Source organism: Triplophysa rosa, linkage group LG15 (assembly GCF_024868665.1).
Source record: "Triplophysa rosa linkage group LG15, Trosa_1v2, whole genome shotgun sequence".
Lineage (NCBI taxonomy): Eukaryota > Metazoa > Chordata > Actinopteri > Cypriniformes > Nemacheilidae > Triplophysa > Triplophysa rosa.
The window spans coordinates 5,157,503-5,176,488 of NC_079904.1; the positions used below are offsets into that span (position 1 = coordinate 5,157,503).

General features: G+C 39.0%; 1 protein-coding gene across 3 annotated transcripts; it reads right to left on the reverse strand.

Annotated features, from left to right (window-relative positions):
- Positions 1 to 243: 243 nt before the first annotated feature.
- On the reverse strand, positions 244 to 18,912 carry mpv17 (mitochondrial inner membrane protein MPV17). Of its 3 annotated transcripts, XM_057353367.1 has the most exons (9): positions 18,326 to 18,548; positions 18,106 to 18,158; positions 17,827 to 17,909; positions 11,545 to 11,660; positions 9,215 to 9,307; positions 5,367 to 5,462; positions 2,256 to 2,288; positions 2,110 to 2,162; positions 244 to 1,668 (listed from the first exon to the last, which is right to left on the reverse strand). In XM_057353367.1, exons 1-9 carry the CDS (start codon positions 18,452 to 18,454, stop codon positions 1,599 to 1,601), a joined length of 726 nt encoding a protein of 241 aa, XP_057209350.1. In that variant the 5' UTR covers positions 18,455 to 18,548; the 3' UTR covers positions 244 to 1,598. The 3 variants fall into 3 exon arrangements, with proteins under 3 accessions (XP_057209350.1, XP_057209352.1, XP_057209351.1); XM_057353369.1 differs by lacking the exons at positions 18,106 to 18,158; positions 18,326 to 18,548 and adding an exon at positions 18,687 to 18,912; XM_057353368.1 differs by lacking the exons at positions 18,106 to 18,158; positions 18,326 to 18,548 and adding an exon at positions 18,633 to 18,912.
- Between the last annotated feature and the right edge of the window lie 74 nt (positions 18,913 to 18,986).

Below are 18,986 nucleotides of genomic sequence, written 5' to 3' on the forward strand. Positions count from 1 at the left end.
ATTGTTTTGTATTTCCTGCACTGCAGTGTGATTAGTTACAAGGACATGTTGGTTTCTATTTCGTCAAATATACATTTTCTATATTGTGTCCTGTACAAATGAGCACCAGTTGTAATAAAGTTTGTACGACCGGCCCATTTCAGTCAGGGACGTTCTATACAGCTCAGTGATGATAACACTTTTTGTTATAAGCTATAAGCTATTGTATGTACATGTGTAAATGACTACAATACTGTGAATTAGAATGCATTGTGAGTAAAAAATAACATGTTATGGGGTGTGAAGAGAAAAATAGCCAGATGTAGAGGTTTAGTCACGGTTGAGTGTTTCTGACTAACATTCAATCATGTGGGGTGATAAAACTTTAACTGGACACAGATATCTTTAAGAAATTTTTAAATCTTTAGTTTTACCTTCTTGATGAACTGTATGCTGAATATGGGTAATGTGATGTTTGTAGAGCTCTTATTAATTGCATATTCACCCAAAAATGAAAAAAAATGTCCATTTATTCACCCTCATGTCATTCAAAACATGCAATATGACTTTTCTCCTGTGAAACACAAACATAGATGTCAGAAATGTCTCAGTGGTTTTGGGTCCATTCGATGGATGTCAATCGGGGCCAATGCTGTTTGGTTACCAACATTCTTCTAAATATCTTCTTTTGTGTTCTCCAGAAGAAAGTCATACATGTTTGGAATGACACGAAGGTGAATAAATGACGAAAGAATGTTTATTTTTGGGTGAACTATCCCTTTAATGGCATCTGCTGGACGGACAGCAAATACACTGCGGTTATCCATCGACAGCTTTGTCCACTCCAAAGCTGGTTTGCAGTTTGAAGCTGTGAATTGCAGTCAAGCTGAGGAACAGCCGCCCTACATCCTATTGGCAATGGAAGCAAAGAACAGGGCCTAGTGGTTGATCATAGTGCTACATAAACATAAACTTAGGCCAAGTTTTTAGTGTATTCTATACTAATGTAATTTTTAGTAGAAATATAGGCTATCATATCAACATTACTGCTATAGTCTATACATTAGAATAGACAAACCTTAATAGGTTAAAAAGTTATTAAAATACCTACATTAAAAAAAATAGCGTATGTGAACAGTACAGTTTTGGAAATTATAAAGGTAATTTTTATACAAAGTATTGTATTATCTCATAAGATGTATCAGTGTATCAGGCAATGACCTACTGATACACGCACAAAACTCCAGTAATCACGTTCCTTAACATAATCACTGTGACCTAAAAAGATAATATATAAAATCACCCAAAGTAGTACGTCACAGTAAAAACAAACAGACCTGCAGCTCATTTTATCCAAGAGCAAAAATTTGTCAAGTAGATAGCAGACAAACGATAAACCATTTTGTAAGTAACAATTTACTGCCAACACATAATTATAGATAAAATGTAAACGGTTAATATACATCCTGCATATAAAGATTCCATTTTTGAGTCAAATTGGACATTTGTGACTACAATTCATATCTGTAAGCCAAACACGCAACTACATTTATTCGATGCGGAAACAAACTACAACAAAGCAGTATGTTCCCATGTGTGAGGTAGGAGGTAGTAAATCTCTACATCTTATTGGCTTTCCAGGAGAGGTAAGAATTCCAGACGACAGCCACAATCTGAACAACAGCCAACCTGCAAAAAACAAACATTAAACAGATCAGATTAACCATATTAATAATACTGGAGATTAACGCAAATGTGAAAAATCTTAAAACCAATGACATGCATCATAAATCACAGATGATCGATAAATAATAAACTTGATAACACGAGATGATCCCAATGTGCCAATTCAAGCGCCAAGAAACAGTAACATCAAAGTACTAAACAACTGTTTTCCAAAATTCCCAACAGTAAAAAGACGGATGCCTAATTAAAACTTTCGCAAAAGTTTCTTGGCACCCTTTGCTTTTTCTGTCTCTTGTTTAATGCTGTATTGCTTCTCACGGTCTGTACTTTTCCCAGTGACGTCTTAAATCTCCCAGTCTTGTTGGATTTGTGCCCCACTGGAATGGACTCATAATCACCACTTGACTTTTTAGGCTAGAAATGTCTGATAAAACAGAGCTTTACCTGTGGTGAAGAGGGACGAAATAAAAATTGGCCATCTGCACCGGTGGCCAAAGCTGGAGAAAACAAGACATTGCATTAAACGGAACATTACAGTTTGTACAGATTAGAAAAACATACAATATAGTGTCAAGTGCACCAGTACTCACAAAGTAATTGGAGATCAAGGCATCCTTATAGTCCTGTTGAGAAAAGAAAACGATATGATTTACCTAAAAGCATTGAGGAAAAAAACTCTCACCCCCCACCCCCTCACGCCATCTTTTGAAAGGTCATCTTAGTGAGATTGAGTGTGTAAAAAAGGTTATATTAGAAACTTGTACTCTTTGTTTGTGCTTTTTGCCTTAACAGTTTCTAATTAAGACCGAACAAGGCATCGGCCACCTGGGTGAGCCCACCACATGGCTGAGACGTCACTATATTGTTTCCCCTGAGTTTGACGTCACAGGATTTTAGCCACAGAGACTTCATTTTTGGAGCGTTTTCAATGCACAAAGACACAGAAACACAACAGGGACACAAATATGGCAGAATTCCTCTTCATCGTTAGAAGGGAGCGACATCAAAGACCACCAAATACTAACTGCCTTGGAAACTGCCCACAAGCCGCAAGCAACTGTTAACAATCAAACCGGAGATCTAGATGATCAATTCCTGGAGGATTCTTGATACGGTCACCAGATTGACGTGCCGTGGCATGAGGCAGCGCTGTTTGTCACTTCATTATGAAGATGATCACTTGATTAATACAAGGTTATGATGAGAACAACAATGAGCGGATGAGTTAATCTTGTGTTTTTCCATGAGTTAATATGCACTTAACTTTTCAATCTAATATCAACAGCAGGGCAACTCTCCAGACTTACACTCGATGACTCTTGAATTCGGTGAGTTGGGAGAGTCAATGGGGAGTAGGGATTTAAACTTACTTCCCAAACAACAGGCTACAGAAATTGTTTGCATTAATGTGGTCTTCACCTGTTTGCAATGTTACTGTCAATTCTTATACTTAAGTTCAATATCAGCCAAACCGTACAAGTACAGCAGTGACCAAAAGTTATGCCTAACTTTGACAAATGAATGTTGAATTAATATTGGTTATTGTCCGAGCCGCAGAGTAGTAAGTAACCATCTAACTATCTAAGCTACACCAACGTTGTTTTTAGTGATTGGTTTTCACCTCGCATTTCTTTGGCACAGGTTGCTTGGGCTAATGAGCGCATTTATCATTAGCTTTCTGTCTTTTCTGACATTTAGGTGACTGACCTTTCAGTCTCATTTTAACTCGGCCACCTTCCCTACATAAGTAATTGATGGGCCTCACTCGAAGAGCAACCGCTGTTCCTACAAGCCCGTGAGTCACTCTTCGCTGGTCCAACCTGTCTGTCCCTCCGTCTTCCCAGCAGTGGAAATGCCCTCAATTATACAGGGCCAATAAGGGTCAGGACAAAGAGATGGTGAGAGGGGATCTTCAGGACCACCGATGGGGTTTAAATAGATGCACATCGACAGTGGGGGAACTCTGGGATTGAAAAGTTTAACAACCAATCACCTGAAATTTAAGTGTATAACTTATATTATCTGTTAATTGGCTCCAAATCTCATCTCCAATGCTGGTTTTACCCTGTACCTTAAGCTTTTAAAAAGATTTCAGCAGAACTTTTTAGATTTTGTAAGCTAAAATTTGAATATGGATGAATCAAAACAGCTACCATCTGCTTTCAAACACTGATTTTAATTAAATCCATATATTAACAACCATACAAACTGAGTATGCCTGGAGAAAGTTTGAATCGGAATCTCCTGTTAATCTTTATGGCAGTTGACCGGCTGACACAGAATCTCTCCCTGCTTCCGAAATCGCCTACTTGCATACTATATAGTAGGCAATATTAAGTATGAGTCATGAGTAGTATGTCCGAAACATCAGTATTCAAATTCTCCTTATTTATCTCCTCATTACACTCTTCTTCCCATTTGTGTCTAATATACACGGTGTTATCTTTTTTCATGTCACATAGCGCTCGGTATAAAGTGGATACTGGTTTACTTGTTGAATTATTTAGCTGATTTTTTTCAAGTATTGCTCTACTGGTGATAACTGATTTCTTTTGGATTTGGGTGTTTGAGAAAGAACTTTCTTATTTGTAGATAACGGTAAAAATCAGTTCTTGGCAAAACTCCAACACCAGCCGTTCAAAGGTTTTCATTGTACGTATATCCTTAAATTGGTGGACATACCGTAAATTGTACAATCTCCACCTCTGAAAGCCAGCATCTAGCTGTAGGGGCATGAATTTCTTTAAGTATGAAATGTCCGTCAGGGCAGAACCCCCAGCTGGGATACCAAAAGTCTGCTGAACGTCTCTCCATGCTGAAAGAGAAGTCTCTGCCCATCTGCCTAAATTGTATCTTTTTTCCTCAGAGAAAGGAATGGCTGACAACAGCATATATGGACAATTTCTCTTCTCAATTTCTAGCCATCAAGTGTCAGACTTATCTGATATCCAAATTGTCATCCCTCTCAACTGCTATGCTAACCAATAATATCTGAAATTTGGAAGAGCCCATCCTTCTTGAGATTTTATTTCTCACTCTAGGACGTCTTCTTTCCCAAACAAATCTCGAGACTAATCTGTCTAATAATGTAAAAATGGACCTTGGAGGGGTAATGCCACTAATGTTTAAAGGTCCAGTTTATGAATTTTAGCAGCAGTTGTGAGGTTGCAGATTACAACCAACGGCTCACTCTACCGCTCCCCCCTTCCCATTCGAACCACTACGGAGGCTGACACAGGGCTAACGCCGCTTTCACACCGCACGCGTAAGCAGTGTGTAAGCAGCGCATTTTTTTTTTCCGGCGCACATGTTAACAGATGAATGCATTGATATTGCACGTGTAAGCAGCGCGTGCTCGCGGAGCAGAAGCAGCTCGTAAGCTCATGCTCAATTAAAGCGACAGTGCATTCTTTACGGACAAAATCCATGAATGAGATAATGTATTCTGTAGAGCAGTTTGTCCATTTAGGGCTACTGTAGAAACAACATGGCGAATTCCATGTAAGGGGACCCGCGGTGTGTGTAGATGGAAATAGCTCATTCCAAGATAATAAAAACATAACACTTCATTATGTAAGGTCTTTATACACCTCTGAAGACATAGTTACTGTATGTATATTATATTGCATTTCTGTTCAATAGATCCTCCGAAAAATGACACTGGACCTTTAATTGATGTTTATGATGCGTGTTAAACTGACCCTCTTGAGCTTGGCTACATTTTCCTCCACAGTTAATCCATTAAGAGCTCCAGATATACCCAGGAAAGCCCCCAAAAAACACGGAGCAAAGCCCACCTGTGGAGATACACAAGATCAGAACACTTAATGTATAGAGACTTAAATCTAGAGACAAACCTAATCCAGTTAATTTAGAGACTAACGGTTCACATTTTCACATCTGATAAAATATACCTGGCACATGTTGAAAGATATCATGGAGACACAAAGAGATTCATTCATTTCTCATGAGCACACTACTCCACAGGTGTTTTTATAAACCCAGGTAGATTTATCATAGAATCATCATTGAAAATGTGTCAACCTAAAATAGGAAAAATGCAATCTGTCTGCTCATTTTGGAAATGTTTTCGTTTACAAGCACACAAACACGTCTGCAATTTCATAGGATTATCTCAATCTATATCGTACCTGCATGTGACCAGTTTTCTGTTGCTTGCATCAATTCTAAAAAAAATGAACTGTAGAAAAACTAATACACAAAAATATGATCCAACTCATTTATTAAAACCAATTAAAGTTTTGTAATAAAAAATCATACTTGTGACATACTTGTGATTCTTTAGCTTCTATTTTGTTGATTGATTTATTTTATTTATGATGGACCTTTTCGATCAATCTTATTTTTTACATCCTATTTGATTCTTAATTTACTTTACATTCCAGCCAAATTGACATGTTTTAGATATTATTATGGTTTAGCTCTTTAGCTTTATTTGCATGCTGCACTTGTGTTTGTCTATATACAACAATGCAACACAGTTAAATATCAAATGACTCAATAACATCTAAAGATCTTTTTTTGGGAACTCGAGCCATCTTCTCCATAACACAACATTTAACATCCACGGATGAAAGCAGCAGCACGCACACTTTCTCCGTGATTGTTTGATCTGTGTGAGGAATGTAGAAAGTGGGTCTCTAAAAATAGCCCTTGAATCTCTTTTTGGTGAATGGATGTGGTCTGTCATTGTAAGTGCTGTTGTTTGGGTGTAATCCGGTGATGGGGAGAGAGCTCTCATCCTGTACATTCATCCCAACAACCGTGTAAACAATGAATTATGCAAACGCTCATTTGTTTGACTGTCTATCAGGGGATGGATTACTTGACACGCATGACGGGATCCCCAGAAGGGATGAAGCGTGTCGCAACGGGAAAAAATAGCAGCTCGTAAGCATTATACATGTATCTGCATACTCCCGACAAACAATGAGCTTTAAGGACAACTTTCTTTATGAGTCTATTCATTTAAGACAGGAAAGACATTTTGAACTGCAATGAACTGAATGTTGAGATCTGACATGGGTGCGTGTTTTATTTTTGGCTCTTATGTCACTTTAATTGATAACATGGGATTTCGCAGGCTGTATATTAGCAGTATTTAAGCTCTTTACTTTATATACCCCGTTTAACTTTTGTTCTCTTCATCACTATTCCTGCTTGTTTTGTACACTTGTACACTACCGGTCAAAAGTTTTTGGACACCTACTCACTTATGTGTTCATATTTTATCTACATTTTAGAATAATAATTAACTCATCAAAATTATGAAATAAAACAAAGGGAACTATGGGAATTATGTTAAACTAACAAAAAAATATTATATTTTATCATGTTCATCTTCACCTTTTGACTAGAATTTGCAGAAATGTTTTCTTGTCATTTTATCAAGCGGCTTCTTGATGTTTTTTTAACAATATTAAAGGAGTTCCCATCTACTCTGTGCTCTTATTGGCTGTCAAATATTTAAATGTTAGTTTTGTCATGAAAAAATATGTATGTTTGCGAAAATGTATTTTTGTCTACTAAAATAATTTCAGACATTTTCAGCATACGCCATCAGATCAAAAGATTTATTAAATAATGAGAACCATTTCACTCAAGTGTCCAAAAACTTTTGACCGGTAGTGTATACTGTGCGTATTGTTGATTGTTCTTAGCACCTCAGACCTCGGTACACACCTCCCTCACTTCAAACATTGAACTCTCCTCTTTCACCCCACTGACTGACACTGAAGTCACCAGACTTCTCTCCAGCCACCCCACCACCTGTCCCCTTGACCCAATACCCTCCCATCTCCCACATCCAGCACACTCGCACCTGCACTCACACACATCATCAACACCACCCTGCTCACCGGCACCTTTCATCCACATTCAAACAGGCCCAGGTCACACCCCTACTGAAGAAACCCACATTGGACCCCTCTACTACCGACAGTTACAGACCTGTCTCTCTGCTCCCATTTATTGCAAAAACACTTGAAAGGGCAGCTTTCAACCAGGTGTCGTCCTACCTATCCCAGAACAAACTACTGGATGACAAGCAGTCTGGCTTCAAAACAAACCACTCCACTGAGACTGCACTGCTATTGGTCACAGATGCACTGCGGCTAGCCAAGGCGGAATCTAAATCCCCGGTCCTGATTCTGCTAGACCTATCTGCAGCGTTTGACACTGTCAATCACCAGATACTGCTTACAACCCTGTCATCTCTAGGAATCTCAGGCTCTCTTCTCCGCTGGTTCAAATCCTACCTCTCCGGCAGATCCTTCAGGGTGTCATGGAGGGGCTCGCTGTCCACTGCTCACCACATGATCACTGGGGTCCCTCAGGGATCGGTGCTTGGACCGCTGCCTTTTTCCATCTACACGATATCCTTGAGACCCATCATACGGGCACACGGCTTCTCCTATCACTGTTATGCTGACAACACCCAGATCTACATCTCGTTTCACCCAGACGATACCACTGTAGCAGCTCGCATTACAGCCTGCCTAGAGGACATCTCGGCTTGGATGAAAGAACATCACCTCCAGCTGAACCCGGCCAAGACAGAACTACTCGTGTTTCCGGCACACCAACTTGGCAATACCACAATCACTCCTTCCAAAACAGCCAGGAACCTCGGAGTCATATTTGATGAACAGCTGTCCTTCAATGATCACATTGCAAAGACAACGCGGTCATGCTGATATGCCTTATTCAACATTAGAAAGGTTAGACCCTATCTCACTGAGCATGCGGCACAACTCCTTGTCCAGGCCCTGGTAATCTCAAGGTTGGACTACTGCAATGCTCTCCTTGCTGGTCTTCCTGCAAAGGCTATCAAACCGCTCCAGCTGGTCCAGAACGCAGCAGCACGCCTCGTCTTCCAACAGCCCAAAAGGGCTCATGTGACGCCCCTTTTCATCTCCCTCCACTGGCTACCGGTTGAAGCCCGTATCAGATTCAAGTCACTAATGCTTGCCTACAGGACTATCACTGGATCTGCACCGACATACTTTCACACCCTCCTACACTCCTACACCCCATCAAGATCCCTGCGTTCAGCAAACCAGCGGCGTCTTGTACTGCCTTCCCATAAGGGCAGTAAATCGCTTTCCCGCTCATTCTCATTCACAACTCCTTCCTGGTGGAACATTCTTCCTAATTCGGTCCGGTCAACCACATCTCTCACAACATTCAAAAAACTACTTAAAACCCATCTCTCTGAATACTTGACAGACAAATGAAAAAAATAAAAAAATAAAATAAAAAAAACACTAACCCTCTCTCTTTCTCTCAACAGGTAGTGGTCTAGCTTTTGTTGAAACTAGTAACTTTGTATTGGCACCTATTGCATTATTGCTCCTGTATGACATATCGCTTATTGCTCCTTATACTCTTTGTAAGTCACTTTGGATAAAAGCGTCTGCTAAATGACAATGTAAATGTAAGTGTTGACTAATGTTAAATGCGCTCTTATTTCGTTTTGGATAAAAGCATCTGCTAAATGAATAAATGTAAATGAGTCTGTACGGCTCACCTGGTCAAGGAGCATTTTCTTCATTGCTGCACTTTTAGTGCCACCTGTGACAAGTTTATCCAGCACTTTATACCAGCCACCCACAACCGGACCCTGCAAAACACACACACAACAGGACAATACCATTAAACCACGTGTGCGTAGAGCAGAACCAAAAATTTGTATACGGAAGCCAGTGGATTCATTAATTTATGACTGGGCTATGAAAACAACAGGCTGTCATGATCTCCAATCCTCTGAATTAATGAGATTTGCTTTTGTTTCCCAGTGTGGTTTCAATCTGAGCATGATTAGTAAAATGATCAATAATTCTGTCAAACGCTGTCGTCTGGGGGTTTGTCAACAATGACAAGTGAATCCTTCAGTAAATCTCTCTTTTAACATTAATTATAATTTTTGGTTCAGCTGTGAATGGTAATTCTTTTAGGCCACACTGGCATTAGTCTTAGGTCCTCAACTGGTACTATTAAACAGTTGACACAAAGAAGATCTGGTGCTTTTGTGAAGCTGCGTTACAATTGGGTTCCACTATACTGTATATTGCTCTCTTCAGAAAGGCCTGAATTTGGATAAATCAGGGACCTCAAATCACGGTCAAACCTTATGAATTCATTTTAGCGCATGGCTTATCTTTGTTTTACATTTTTAGAATCCTTAAACTTGAAAACGAAATTACATTTTAAATGTGGTCTCAAATGTTTGAGCCTGTATTTTTACATCATGGTAGTATTGGTTGTACTTTACTTTTAATCACTGCATTGCTGAGTTTGCAATAATTGTTGCAATAACCATTTGATTAGAATTGTACCTCGATCATCAAGGGACAGTTCCCCCAAAAATGAAAATTCTGTCTTCATTTACTCACCCTCAAGTTGTTCCAAATGTTCTGATGAACACAGAGAAAGATATTTGGAAGAATGCTTGTAACCAAACAGTTCTTGGCCACCATTGACAACCGCAGTAGGAAAAATGACAATGGTAGTCAAAAGTGCCCCGGAACTGTTTGCTTTTACATTCTTCATAATATTGTGCTTATCAGAACAAAGAAATTTACAAAGAAATTTTACTATGGTAGTCAATGGTGGCCAAGAACTGGTTACAAGCATTCTTCCCAATATCTTTCTCTGTGTTCATCAGAACAAAGACATTTATACAGATTTGGAACAACTCAAGGGTGAGTTGAATACATAATTTTCTTTTTTGGGTGAACTGTTCCTTTAGACTTATAGTTATACTATATAAAGACAGCATTGGACAGAAATTCTGACACAGTTCTTTTAAAGATTAATTCATAAAATTATTCGGACAGGTAAAGTTGTGACCTGTGGCTCTGCCTTTTGTTCAAAAGGCAATGAAACAGATTTTACTGAGCTTATAACAGCTGATATTTAAAGATTGGGTAACCTGCTTTTTCATGCATTCTGACTTCTTTACACTGTTAAACGTGCTGGTATCGTATGCTTAACATGGTCAACTTGTTAAAAAACTAGTTGGGCGTAAATTCCCCCAGCACTCCAACTTGTTCCTTGTTTCGTAACAGGGATCCTATTCCTTTTATTGGGCAATTCTCCCGGAAAAGCACGCCCACGGCAAGGCGAAAGAAATAGCCCCCTCACGCGTCAACCAACGAGCGATAGGAAGACCCGCTTATCAAGATTGGCTGCGCTGTGTCAAGGTTGGCTGCGCTGTGGGCCTGCAGCTGCAGCTCGTTACTCTTGCAATAGTGAGAGAAGTTGTATGTTTGTTTGTTCACGGACATGAACTGCATGTGGTAAGTCAAACTAAATCATATGTTTTATTTACATTGTACGAGGATAATGTAAAAAACACGAAGGGATTAATGCGATAATGTATTGTGTGCTCGTGCTGTAGTTCCGTCCCCCCTGCCTGCCTCCAGCAGCTCGTCTTTTTCCGGAAATAATCGTACAGCTGTATCTCTCTTTTATAAATTTGATCAAACTAAATACTCTTCGAAGATACGACGTATGCAATACTACTGTATAGGTACTCAAGATTAATATGAGATTGGCAGAAAGTGTGTGTGTTCTCCGATCTTTAAAAGACTAAATAAAGTGTGCTCAGACCCGTGAAAGCTTTGATTCATACAAGCCATTTGCAGATTAGACCTCAAGTCATGTGGAGAGAGAGAGACAGAGAGAGAGAGAGAGAGAGAGAGAGAGAGAGAGAGAGAGAGAGAGAGAGAGAGATTTAAATAACTTTTGTAAGATTCCTTTGGCTCCGAATTCTAATTAAACCAATCTATTATAACCATGCTGGACCACCATGCCGGGCACAAATGTGCTAATGAAAAAGAAGCACATGAGACTTACGACGAAGAAGAAGCCAATGCACATCATCTTGGCGGTACGTTTCACGCTGTGATTGGCCAGTCCACGGCGTTCAATCAGCTGCTGGGAAATGACATCGCCCGCTCCCACCAGAGAACCTGAAAGAGAGGGAGTAAAGATGAGGGTGAGAGGGGGTGCCAGTTGGGCGTCTGCTCGCCCCCACTGCTCAGTGTGAGGGCCCACCTTCAGGTCACCATGCCAAGACGACCTGATTGGAAAGGATTTTCAAATTTGCTGTTTTACAGGAAATAGAAAACACCATGTACTTTGTAAATGATTACATACTGTGTCGTCAAAGTTGACAAGCACTTTAATAATTTTTATGGGGTAGATATTTGCAAAACCCAGTGACAAACATAAAGGTGATTATTAATAATAATCATGAAATATGGAGACACAAGGTTTCAGAAGGACAGCAGTGATATTTAATAAAGTGCTATTAAAATGCTTCCAAATAAAACTAGTAGCAAAGACCTAAAAATATAACGGCTGCTGAGATGATTATGATAGTTAAACTAAGAAGTGAAGAATTCATAGCCATCCTGTTTCCCTAAAATGACCTTTAAATGTCACATTGTAAATTTCACATTGCACATTGCAGAAACCCCTCATGAACACCACAGGGGTCTCTTTCTAAACAGAAGGGACAGCTGTTATCCTGTAAAACACGATTAGTAAGACAAGTTATTAAACATCATTCAAAGTTAAGAAAACTTCGAAAACAAAGTGAACAAAGAAAAGCTCAACTTTAAGGCAGTGTTTTACAACATATTACTTACAGTATGTACCCCCACAGCCCAAAAACAACTCCAGATTTTTATTCGTCACATACACAACCTGTATACATATACAACCTGTAAACATATACAACCTGTAAATGTTAATCTGGTAAACTCTATAGACTGTGCAAACAAAACAATAAATAAATAAAAAATGTAAATTTAAAACTAATGCAAAAGTATGGAATATAAAACTAAAATTAAGATTTAAAAGAAAAAAAAAAACTCTGCTGAAAATGTAAAGGATGCACAAGTACCATCCAGAAAGTTTAAAGTTTATTGAGGCCAAATGGCTCGACAGCACCACCAACAGAATTTTAACAGCCATAATGCTACGTTTAATGTACTGTACATGTGTGAAATTCTGCGTCAAAAATGTTTTAATCAGACCAAAATTGTATTTGGTCAGTCTAAAGGCCTGATAAATTATGGTTAAGTAACATCAATCATGCCATGAAACAGGAACAACTAGAGATGCACAGAAGCACACTAGCCTCCCTAATGTGTTCCAAGATGCGAGGGCCCGATCATTGCTGCTTGCAGCTTTAATTTTGTTGTAACTTTTGTTTTTGAGGTTTATCTTTTCTGTTGTTTCCGACCATACTGTTTGAGCAATTGAATCATGAGACCACCCCGAAGTTTAAAAGTGTGTGTGTGTCTGTGTGTCAGCATTGAAGTGAATGAACAGAGGCTGTTGGATATGAGTGATGGAGACCTCCAAATAGACTGCAGCCCATCACTTTGTCTCACACACACACATAGTGTGCCAATCACATTGACGGAGCTGCTTCCTCCCAACTGTTGGAAATGTCACAGGTCTCCATTCTCTCCACACACGCTTCGATCGTCTGCAGTCAAAGCGCAGGGGCAGAGTCATGCATTATGCATGCGGACGTAAACAAAGAGCTCACTGGATATTGACACGTATCGGAAACCCAAAATGAATACAAACTCCAATGAAAAAAAACAAAACAAACCCACCACAAAGACTGTTTGTTCTGTTATTTATAGGATAGGATCAGGGAATGTTGAGAGCCAGATTTGAACTGGCATTGCCCTTGTGATCGTCACAGCTCAACACAATAGCCTGATTATATCACCCAAAAATGAACTCACAATTTACTCACCCTTAGATTGTTCCAGACATGTAAGAATTTTGTTGTTCTGCTGAACACATAGGAAGATATTTGAAAGAATGTCAGTAAACAGATTTATACAGGTCTAGAACAACCTGAGGGTGAGTAAATTATGACAGAATGTTTTATTTTTGGAAGAACTATCCCTTTAAAGGAACAGTTAATCAAAAAATAACAATTCTGTCAACATGTGCCGCAAAATATTACCAAGGAACAGAAATGGGGAGAAAAATGTGAACTGTAAATCACTTTGGATAAAAACATCTGCCAAATGCATAAATGTAGGAAAATGTAGAATGCTGCTTTTCATATAATGGCAGTGAATGGTAACCCCAGCTGTTAAACTAGACTTTCTTCGAAAAGACTTAAATTTCATTCTTTTTCAAAAAGAAATATTATTGAAGACTTGTAATATATTCATTTGGCTTAATTCTTTGGTACCTGTATGAAATATATATATGATATACATTTTTTCTCTTTTTGAGCTGGATGGCCCCTAGTCCCCATTCACTTTCATTATATAAAAATTAGTACATACTGCAAAATTTCTCCTTTTGAAGTGAATGGAAACTATGAAGATACAGTATACTTGTGCGCGATGGCATTGGAGTCAAGAAATGATGACAGAACTTCAGATGAACCTCAAAGTGACCTCAGCCACAGGCAAAAAAGCAACACACCACACAATGCTCAATAGATATGCCAAGTCTCAATATCTTCTACTATTCTGATGCAATGGAACCTCAATCTAGTGGATCTACTTTTGATAAGTGAGGTCATGACAAACAAATGGCAAACCGCTTCCAGTTGGCAAACTGGAAAGAAAAGCTTCTATGTGCACCGTGTGCTATAGCAAGAGGGGATGATGTGCCCGAGAGAGGAGGATGCTGGGAACTCTGGTCTCTCTCCAGCAGGTTGTAACCGGGCATGGCAGGGCAAACCCTAATCTATGTCACACCTTCAGTCAACCCCACACAAACGCAGCAAGAAAAGGAGTTTCTGATCTAATGGTGCAATGCGCCGCAGGACTCTCTGAATGTATTTTACAAACTACGCCTTATGAGCGCGCTCTACGGCAAACACTGTTTATGGTGACTCAGTGTGATATGACTAAGAGGACGCAGTCACAGGGCTGACTGCACCAGCAGTGGGTTTGTGAGACTAACACTGCTTATAGATGATCTGTTTCTTAATAATTACCATTGAGGTCACAGAGAGCCCTGGCTCTCCAAACAAGGCCACTTAGGAGGAAAGAAGTTTACGTACGAAAGTTTGTAAAGAAAGTTATAATTAGGTGAAATGAAGAAATTATGACAATAAAAATTAAAGGTACAGTGTATGAAATTTAGCGGCATCTAGAGGTGAGGTTGCAAAATGCAACCAACGGCTCACTCCACCCCTCCCTTTCGAAGCACTACGCCGGCTGACACAGAACTAAGGTGTTGTCACGTTTTTGCTTAGAGATAACGTATATACGAAGAATGCTCTGTAGAGCAGTTTGTCGTTTAGGGCTACTGTAGAAACAACATGACGAATTCTATGTTAGGGGACCTGCAGTGTATGTAGACAGAAATAGCTCATTCTAAAGGTAAAAAAAATAATAATTCTATATTAATTTTTTTTAATGAAAATTGAATATTAAATCAAATAAAAAAACAGGCAAAATTAACACAAACAATAACATCTACCAACATTAGCCATCGCATCTGTTATTAATCCATAACATAAAAAAACATATAATATTATGTTATCGGTGCTGGTGTTTAGGCTGCTCCTGACAGCAGATATTATAGGGGTCATTTTTCTAGTCACTTATTATTCTTCACTGACTAAACTATAAAAAAAAACCTTGCATCTGAATACAGAACTGCCAGAAATGGAGCCACATATAAAAAAAACATGCAACTGCCTTTAAATTTGGACGACAGCTGCTTCTTCGCATTTGGACAAATATCACGGTTTACAAAGAACACTCTGCTCCAACGGCAATGCAACGCAGCCCCTTTAAGTGACCTAACCTTTTCACAAAATGTCAAAGAAAGACTAATAATTTAGTATAGCAGACTGAAAAGAGCCAGGAACCTTTGCCATGCTTTTACTGGGTCGCCTTATCAAGACAGCACCTGCTTATTGATCAGAATAGGCAGAAGCAGGCAGTGGAGCGAGATGTCACAAACACTTGCGTTTTCCACTTCTTGCTTTGACTTGACATTAATGAGTTGAAGAGTAAACTTTGAAAAGATTCATTTTGAACATCTGGTCTCGATCGGACCCCATTTACAGCTGCTTTTATATCTGATCCCCAAACCAAGACATTCTGCTTTCTTTAAAAGTCACAGTGTTTTCTACTTGCAATAAAAAAAAACAGCTAGGGGACAGTGACCCTATATCTAACCATAAATATGGTTGACTGCCATTTCGTTGCACCAAATAAAATGCAATTTACCACACGTTCAGGTGCAATCTGCCCTCGTGCCAACGTCATCTATACTAACTGTATCTTGTAAACCCAAGCAAAGTTCCTTAAGAAATATGCCGATGTCAGCAAAACTCTTCCCACCGTCTGTCCTTGAAGAAGCATCTCTGGGGATGAGTGGAGCTGATTGACGCATCTTGTGCTTAGTGAAATTATCTGTGATCAATTTGGCAAGGATCTATCCACAGCCTGCAAATTCTCCACAGCGACCGGCAGCGGGCTACAGCAAGCCATTTAGATGATGAGACCGGTGTGACATGGCTTACCGGAGTAAACACGTACAAGCCCCATTCATTCAGATTTGCCCTCTCGGAATGACATTGATTTTTTTAGGCTCTACATTTAGCACAGATTATGGGGTTGATGCATCACTAATGACTTGAAAAGCGGAAATGTAGTGGCTTCGTCCTCTCCTTTCATTTATTTATTCATTCACTCACTCATTCATCTCTTCCTCTTCACATCATTGGCTGGTATAAATAAACCTATTCATCACTTCGAGCGAGTGCACCGGTTAAAGGTGAAACGTGTCATTTACGAACCACTGCGATGACAAATATTTTGCAGACACACCCCCCTCATCCATTGGTCAGTCAAACAGACAGCCCCCTAATCGTACACCACTGATTGAGACTTTTTGGACGAGTCAGCTCAATATTGGCTTATTTATAGCTGTCTTTGAAAAAAGATGCGTTTTTTTTAAAAAGGATAAAAATGAAATAAAACGAAATGTCCAACTCTACAAAGTTTTGCCATCTTAGCTGAGAACGCCAAGTTTTATGGCAAAACTGCAATAAATTCTATTTTTTGAAGAGATGATCTTCTTTGATCTGTGAATAAGTCACGTGAACCCCACACCTAAGAAAACATTTAATTTCAAAACGACCCCGTGTCCCTGTCTTTCCAAGCACCTTGCGGTCTAATATTAAACCTATACCCACAGGGCAGGAGTTCCTATAAATATTCAAGTCCTCGTGTGGAAAACAAACACAATTTTTATTGTTTTCTTCATTACATGAAACTGCATCCTCATCTGCTCAGCTGGAGAAAGACCACTGGTGATTTTGAGCATTATTGCCAAGGTGTCACTGCCAGAATTTATGGACTTTAACCCTTTGAATGAATTAACTTTTACATTCTTCTTAGCTTTTATGAAAAAAAAAATGTAGGCAAATTTGCAAGTACAGGGAGGCGATCGATAGCTTGATTTTGATCCCCTGAAGTTCAGAAAGTTACAGTATGTTTCTACAGGACAAACAAGTCTTGTATCTCAAAAGACATGATATGGCACCTCGAACTCAAATATCATTTAGCATTTGTGCAAACACTTTTTAGAGGAACACCTGGACTTGAATCTTTTGTCATCAGTATGACGACAAGCTGCTTATATGCGGTCTTATGCTGCCATATACTGGCAGAACATGTAATTGCACCAAAATAACATCTAGACTTTTTTACATGGGCTACATTTTCTAAATAAATTTACAAATGCAACTTGGCATTCTCATGGTTCACTATGTATCGTTGATTTAACATTTAATAACACACCACTAAAATAATATCTTTCCCCCGACCCTGTTAAACCTCCAGTGACAAAGTTCAAGCAAACAGCTGAGCAGATTGCTGCAGAAGAGCTTTTCTGATCTATTATTGGTGCACACAAACAATCCTGCTGTTTAGAAGTGATACCGCTCACAGGAAAGGTAAACATTTACTCAATGACCTGTGAGATAGAGTTGACCTAAAGAAAATGGGAACATCAGCCATTTGCCAAATAAAACAAGTGTTCATTGGGAATGCTTATGAAAAGTGACGGAGGACAGTTACAGCAAAAGGAAACAGGTGAGGTCATCAAATGAGATTTAGCTCTTACCAGCAGTTATAATCTGCAGCGTCCATGGATATCTGGTCATCAGAGCCTGATAAGATCTCCACAACCCCGCCATGTGACAAAGTCTAAGGAAAGTGTACAATGTAAAAAAAATCTAGGTTGTTTGTCCTTCCATAATTTCAACTGTATTCCTACTTAAAAATAAAACTTAAAAATATGCTTACAACAAAATATTGAATGCTTTTAACATTTGAAAGCATACAAGAAATGAAATGTAAACACCATTTAGTAAACTTGTAAATGTAAATTTAGTAAACTTACAGTAAGACAAAATGTTGAATGTTTCCTCTTTTATAAGTCACTTTGGATAAAGGCTAATGTAAATAAATACATGCAAACGTGTTTTAAGATTACATGTTGACATTTTTTGCACTCAATGTTTAGTTCAAATATAAACTGTTACTGAGATATTACACAGCTGATATTAGTGTGTTCAAGAAAAGTTGAACAAAGACTTTTGAGAGAAACGTAGACAACTAACGTTACAAACAGATCGGACTTTGAAGATCAAGCAGCATCCAAACAAGATGATGGGAGTCTCGCGCTGTTCCAGATGAAGGTCACACGTAGTGCGCGTGCCATAAATTATGATCAATGTCTCACACTTCATGTTTTGCACAGCAGGTTTTTACTGTATTGACATGTACCGTATTGACAAATTGAAGTATGTGACATCGATTTATTTTCCAACCTTTAATGAAAGTTAAGTCTCGACTACCTAAACAGTTTTCAATGTTACCCAAATACAGCAAAACTTATACTCATTTTTATTCTTTATTCGTTTTTACCGTTTAGACCGTCTTGGTGTGCTGTGTCAAGCTGAAATGCTGTCCTAACGTTACCTTGTCAAGTTAACGTTACTCCTTGTCACGATACAGAATTAAAATGTGTTGCTGCTTTGCTGAGATTAAGTGTGAAGCTGCTTGCAAAGAAACCAAAGTCGAAACAGGAACGAAAGTGGCTTCAGAAGAAGCGAGTAAAGTATAAATACACTCGCCTAACTTATTCAGTCCTGTCTTTATCAGGACAGTCCGATGACAGCTTCATTCATTTTACCCCAAAGTAAAACAAATCAATTTGAACAGCGATGTCAGACAAAGCTTAATAAGATTTCAAAATAAAAGTCCCAAGCGAACGTACAT

Coding starts and splice junctions, on each gene's coding strand:
- mpv17 (XM_057353367.1), bottom strand. CDS start 18,454: ATGAAGTGTGAGACATTGATCATAATTTATGGCACGCGCACTACGTGT. Junction 11,661..17,826: donor GCTGCAGATTATAACTGCTG/GTAAGAGCTAAA, acceptor CCTCTCTTTCAG/GTTCTCTGGTGGGAGCGGGC. Junction 1,669..2,109: donor TTCGTCCCTCTTCACCACAG/GTAAAGCTCTGT, acceptor TGTTTTTTGCAG/GTTGGCTGTTGTTCAGATTG.